This window comes from Pseudoliparis swirei, chromosome 10, assembly GCF_029220125.1.
Source record: "Pseudoliparis swirei isolate HS2019 ecotype Mariana Trench chromosome 10, NWPU_hadal_v1, whole genome shotgun sequence".
Taxonomy (NCBI): domain Eukaryota; kingdom Metazoa; phylum Chordata; class Actinopteri; order Perciformes; family Liparidae; genus Pseudoliparis; species Pseudoliparis swirei.
In genome coordinates, this window is record NC_079397.1 from 8,585,135 (window position 1) to 8,591,898 (window position 6,764).

Below are 6,764 nucleotides of genomic sequence, written 5' to 3' on the forward strand. Positions count from 1 at the left end.
GCTGCTGCATCTCCTCCTGCTGCTTCTCCTGCTGCTGCTGCATCTCCTCCTGCTGCTTCTCCTGCTGCTGCTGCATCTCCTCCTGCTGCTTCTCCTGCTGCTGCTGCATCTCCTCCTGATGCCTCTCCTGCATCTCCTGCTGCTGCTGCATCTTCTCCTGCTGCTTCTCCTGCTGCTGCTGCATCTTCTCCTGCTGCCTCTCCTGCTGCTGCATCTCCTCCTGATGCCTCTTCTGCGCCTCCTGCTACTGCAACTCCTGCATCTCCTCCTGCTGCTGCTGCATCTCCTGCTGCTGCTGCATCTCCTCCTGCCGCATCTCCTGCAGCTGGCGCCGCCGCAACTACCAACCCACCAAAGGCCGTGGCCCCATTTATAACGGCTGCAAGCAGCGGGGATTCAGCGGTGACCCCCAACGCCGCCACAGGCAAGACCCCGAAAGCCTCCGCGCCCGATAAAACATCTGGGACCGGAGCGCCCGCCGGGCCGCCTGGCAACGCGATGACAACCGAGATCACAAAGGTCTCGACAGGCGGCGTCACGACGGGGCAACGGTACGCGACTCTCATTACCATGACGAGACAGGACAGCGTTGGAGGTGAGTTCACCCTGAATGCATCGCCATGATGGGAACGACTGAGGGTCCATTTCCATTCTCAAAAACTGTTGACTTCAATCAAGTCCTGTAAATTGCACAGATTCACTTTATAAATATAAATTAGTTTGGGAACTTTATTTAATCTGGTGGTTTCATCGAGATAAAGATAATTTGAAATCATTTTGCACTGAGCTGACAGAAGGGTGTTAAGCTCCTCAAAAAGTGATCCTCACTGATTGGCTCAGAGTGTTGTGCGTCACTAGAGGTGTGGACTCAAATCACACGACTTGGACTCGGACTGGAGTCAGGCATTTGGCGACTATAGAATGGACAAAGTCAAAAACAGACTTTAACATTAGTGACGCTCCGTTTGGATTTTAGCCTTTTGACTGCCTTTTGGGGCGACTGTGGGTCAGTGGTTAGGAGTTCCATCTTCCAATCAGTGGGTTGGTGGTTCAATCCCCGCCCTCCCTAGTCGATTTGTCCTTGAGCAAGACACTTAACCCTGAATTGCTCCCTGAGGAGTAGCTGTGTCTCTGGTGTATGCAAGAAACATGATTGTAAGTCGCTTTGGATAAAAGCGTCAGCTAAATGACATGTAATGTAATAACTTGAAAATGCTTAAAAAACCCTCCCCCTAGCCCAAATATTTACCACGTTATTTCATCTAAAAAGTTTTCCACAAACCAAATTCACCTCCTGAATGAACCAGCATCCGATCGAGATGCGGGGAAGAACCACAAAGAACCAACGTGAGAAAGAAAGCGATGACAGAGATCAATTATGTTCATGTGCAAAAAAAAACCATGCGCTGGTGCAGAAAATTACTGACGGAGATTAAAAATGGCATTCCATTTGATGAAGGGCACCGTACAACTTGTTTAGTACTGGTATCAACAATGCTTTGTGTTGACTGCATTGTTTCTGATTAAAGGCGCTGAGAAAACAACGATGACGCTTGCAGGCCTGACCACAGAGCCAGCTGGGAACCCGGTGACCACCAGCGCCCCCTCCACCCTGACCAAGGCAGGAATTACGACACCACGTTTGGTCACAAACGCTGGAACCATGCCCCCGCAAACCCCAAGAACAACAACAACAAGAACCACGATCACCAACATCAGAACCACCAGCAGCACCACAGCAGCTCAGCTAAAGACGTTTTTGGTAATATACACTCTGTGTATCAATAAATATTACAGATGAATTATGAGCTGTTCATCATATCTTTAAGCAGCTGTTGAAAGATTTCTATGAGATATATATTTAAATTTTCTTATCATGTAAATGGTGTGTTAATAGAAATTAGCCAATACTAATTGCCAATGATTGATGAAGGGGAAAGAGATCGAGCCTTCCCTTTACATCCACATGCATCAGAAAAGATTTTGACTAACGTACTGTGTTCTATTTGTATTTTTTGCAGTACTCTCTAAACAATGGGCATGAGGTAAGAATTTGCTTTATTTTGAGTTTTGTGTCTTTGAATCAGTTTCAGGCATCAGTCTGTTTCCCTTTACCTAAACAACTGACTCTCATCGAGCCGCCGCTATTGTCCTGTCCAAGGGAGGCGGCCACACCCTTTCCACTCCTTTCTCTATTGACAATTACTCCCCAAAGTTAGAGAATAGTTGTGCAACATCCTGCGGGAAGGAAAAAAACAATAAGTCCTACATTTTCTTTTCTTATATTGTACCATCGTGCTACAGCTTTTACATCACTTGTACAGTTATGAAGTACATGCCATACTGCTTCAGAAATCTATTTCCAGCATGTGTGTAGCACTGATTATTAATTCTAAATATGAAACCACCTTCCTCAGGTAAGCCTCAATACAATAAAACGTGTTTACACACAATTACACCAACACAATTTCACTTTGATGAAATGTTTCGTCAACTGATCAGAAAGATGAACGAAAGCTGCAAAAATAAGACAAAGTTTGTACAAAAGAAATTGACATTTCCTCTTGATTATCTCCCAGATCAATATTTACAGTGAACTAGTCAGATATACAATTCAATTCAATTCAATTCAGTTTATTTGTAGGCTAGTGAGAAGTGAGAGCGTGCTCACCTGTGTGCGCGCATTACGGCTGAGTGATGCGCGCGCCGCTCGCTGTGAGCGCTGCGCGTGCAGACAGCATTTAACGGAGCGGAGCAGCGCGTGCGCTCTGATCGCTCTTTTAATGAAGTATCGATACTAAAAATATGCTAAATCACATCGTTTTTAACGTACGGGTACTTTGTTTGTTTCGCTACACCGTGCAGCGTGACAGCAGCAGATGTCGCGGACTAACATTCAAGCTAACCTAACTTCCCAAACGCTGTGGACATCTGAACGATTGGCCGAGACGCGACACGTCCCATCAAAGATGTTTTATTGCGAAGAGCACCACTCCACATTTTCTCCGCGTCTCACTGCAATCTCAACGGCAGCGGGCCAGGTGAAAAAAATAATAAATCGGAACGCGTCTCTAGTATTGTTCAGGGGGCCGGTCCAAATGTGGAGGCGGGCCGAATCCGGCCCGCGGGCCATAGTTTGGGGACCACTGATGTGATTAATTTGTGATGCAGAGAGACATTTACACATGTGTCCTTGTTTCCACTCAGAAAGAGGAGGAGAAGGATCTGGTGGAGGTGTGCCGGCGGCTGATGGTCAATTTGCAAGATGGGAACTGCACCCTGACATGGCAGCACCGCAACGGCAAAATACACTTCGACTGTGTGGAGATTAATGGGAAAGGTGAGGCACTGTCACACTTAAATGAAATGAGAGGCAAACTGATTCTTCTATCTGCTAACAAACACACCTGCATGTGTCTCACAGTGAAAACCAACCTGGCGACCCAGTACTATGAAGAAATCACCAAGGTATAAGAGTTCACAGCCTATCGAGACAGTGACGGACGCTGCGGTGTGAGGGGAAGTCATCCTCTGATTGTTTTCTCTGCTTATAGAAACCGACAGACCACAAAACCCTCATTGCCATCCTGGCCTCCTGCGGCGCTCTGCTGATCATGATCATCATCCTCGCCGTTTGTGCCTCTCACCACCGCAGGCCGTACAACGATATCCAGGTAGGTGGAGCGCTGTCCCGGCTACTACATGTCGGGCAGATCCTCACGGGCATGCATATGAGGACATATAGTGGCCCTCCAGCACCACCCAGTGGTTGGCTTCATATACCACCCAGTGGTTGGCCTCCTGTACCAGGCAGTGGTTGGACACCGTACCATTCAGTGGTTGGGGCCCTTTACCACCCAGTGGTTGGCACCCTGTACAACCCAGTGGTTGGCCCACTTTAGTACCCAGTGGTTCGCCCCGTGTACGACCCAGTGATTGGTCAATGTACCCCCCAGTGGTTGGCCCCCATACCACTCAGTGGTTTGGATCCATGTACCACACAGTGGTTGGGGCCCTTTACCATCCGGTGGTAGTCACCCTGTACCTCCCTGTGGTTGCCCCCCTGTACTAACCTTCCCCTTGAGCAGATTTATGCATGGAAATAAATACAAAATGAAAAAGGTTTTCTGTAGGGTTCTTTCCACAATGTCGTCAGACACTTTTTTCTGTCAGTGTCAGAAACAAGCGCTTCTAGTGGACCTATTCGTAGCGTTTTTGCCAAATCCTGGACCAAGTATCAAGTCCGAATGCAGCTTTTCAGAGACCTCGTCCCTTTATTTAATCCCCGCAGCAGCACCTGACGGAGGAGCTGCACACGGTGGAGAACGGTTACCACGACAACCCGACGCTGGATGTGATGGAGGTGCAGCCGGAGATGCAGGAGAAGAAGGTGGCACTGAACGGAGAGTTCAACGACAGCTGGATCGTCCCCATCGACAACCTGCTGAAGGAGGACATAGCGGACGAGGAGGACACGCACCTGTAGAGACGCCTGGGGGGGAGGAGACACCGACAGAGCAAATGCCAAAATTCCATGGCAGCCCTTATCTTACCCTCCTGACCCTGGAGGTTGTTGACCCTGTAGCCAGAGAAGACTCTCAAATACTTACTTCCTGTCCAACGCCAAGCCCCCACATTGATGCTGTCCGACTGCTCGGTGTACTTCTACTTTAGTTTGGAAGGGAAAACAGTATGAAACCTTTTGCAGATGAAGTACTGATCAAATAGTACAAGGTGGCCTTTAAAAGAATCCACTAAGTCCTTCATTTGGTAGAAATAAGTGACAAGATTCAACACGATTCATTCTGAAAACTCAAAGTGCTCCAAACCCTCAGAGATAAACAATTGTGCCTTCTCACACAAAGAAAACAGAGTTGATTTGTACACAAGCGCCTGTAAATAAAGCATCTTAGTTATTTTGACGGAGGCCAGAAGATGGAAGAAGCTCGGAGGGGCAGTTCTAAAGTTACTAACTAGCTGTTCATGAAGAAAGAGAAGAAGACACATGGAGGCTTTTAATCCACATATTGAGGCGAGTGGGTAGATTTAGTTTTGCGCTTTCTCTCAAACGACACGTTTTCACATGATTACACACAAGGGGAAACAGTTCCAGCTTTCTGAAAGAAATTGGAGAAGCGTAACCGTGGTAACTCGTCCAAAACTGATGTAACTAGACGATGATTTGTGAGAATCAGAAAATCTGAATTGTTTTTATTTTTATATATCACATATATGATTTGATATATATCTATATATATATCTATATAGATATATATCACATATATATACATATATGATTTATATATAGACATCATATGTATTTATATATATATATATGTGATATATATATATATCACATATATATGATATATATGTGATATATAAATCATATATCACATCTAGTTATAGTTACACTTCAATCAAAGCGTTCTTGACATTACAGAGCTGTCTGACATCGTCTTTTGAGAACACTGTTTTTACCCTGTTGCATTGTGGGATATTTCTGCTGGCACCGTTCCCAGTGTTATATAATATTTCACCAAAAACAGTCTGCAATTCACTTCCTGATGGCTTCAGACAGTAAAATGCCTCGCATTAGCATTCAGCTAGAGCGCTAGATAGCGTACGGCTAGCGCACTAGTTAGCACACACACAAAAAATTGTGTGAAAGTCTTTTGTCCTCTGGCTATTCATACATGTAGGATATCACAACAAATCATGTTGTTTGTGAGCTTTATCTTCTTTCATTTAAAATAAAATCACATTAATAGTCAACATAACACCCTTATATCTTGGTTATTATATACCAGGCCTTTTTTGGGGGTAGTTTTTCAGAAATATTTCAATTGGTTCAAAAGAATATTCATCAAGCAACAAAACAGAACCGTCAGCTGTTTCATAAGTAAGAGGAAAATGACCTTCACAGATATGCATGTTGTCGCATGTTTGTGGTCACGTTCAATGACATTTCATTCCTCCGTTGAGACCAAATCGTCAAGCAAAACAATATTATCTCAAGTTGCAAAATTAATTTTAGAAAATCAATACCTATAAACATTTCCCAGCCAGTGCCAGAAGGTATCACTTCTACGATGGAGAAATCCCCCAAACATTCAGTCAGCCAAGTGACGACCAATACCATTAAAGAACCAGGACATGTACGCCATCTTTAACGGCAAAGAATTATCACTTAATAAGTCCACTATCAGTCAAAACATGGCTAATAGGAATAATACTAGACTGATAATGGTTTATGAATTAAAGATACCTCTGAAGCCAACACTGTAAATATGTGTTTTCTTCCCACACCGTTGTTGCTGCTGGAGGGGGCGGAGTCTGATAACATATTTAAATCGTCTGGCTTGATATTAAAACCCTGACAGCAGAACCTGGGCACATTTTCATTTTGAATAATATCCTTCCCTTTAAACCCATTAAGAAGTTAATATATATGTACTTATACACAAGTGAATACATCACCTTGGGCACTCCAATCATACTTTTGATTGAATTTTGTTGTTTTGTTTGTGTGTCTCATTTTCACTTTTATTATTATTATAGCTGTGATGTTTTCACCAAAGTACGTTACCAGTATTTTCTATGTATTTATGAATCGTTTGCTGCTGAAGGCAAACAACAGGTGTCTGACACACTGGAAGCTGTAAATTGTTGATCGCCTCGGCGGTCGTGTTGTTCTACCCGTTCAGATATGAAAATAAAAGTTGTTTTTTTTCCACTTTGGTCCCAAAGTTTTACTGAGCAGT

General features: G+C 44.4%; 1 protein-coding gene across 1 annotated transcript; it reads left to right on the forward strand.

Moving 5' to 3' along the window:
* Nucleotides 1-220: 220 nt before the first annotated feature.
* Nucleotides 221-6,736, forward strand: podxl (podocalyxin-like). Its single transcript, XM_056425255.1, has 7 exons — nt 221-595; nt 1,530-1,762; nt 2,022-2,045; nt 3,208-3,340; nt 3,425-3,468; nt 3,555-3,674; nt 4,292-6,736. The coding sequence occupies exons 1-7, from the start codon at nt 499-501 to the stop codon at nt 4,484-4,486; spliced, it is 846 nt and encodes a 281-aa protein (XP_056281230.1). The 5' UTR covers nt 221-498; the 3' UTR covers nt 4,487-6,736.
* Nucleotides 6,737-6,764: the final 28 nt, after the last annotated feature.

Excerpts from the sequence above, each read along its gene's own strand:
- podxl (XM_056425255.1), top strand. The coding sequence starts at position 499 with ATGACAACCGAGATCACAAAGGTCTCGACAGGCGGCGTCACGACGGGG. Across the intron at positions 596-1,529 it reads GAGACAGGACAGCGTTGGAG|GCGCTGAGAAAACAACGATG; the intron begins GTGAGTTCACCC and ends TTCTGATTAAAG. Across the intron at positions 2,046-3,207 it reads CTCTAAACAATGGGCATGAG|AAAGAGGAGGAGAAGGATCT; the intron begins GTAAGAATTTGC and ends GTTTCCACTCAG.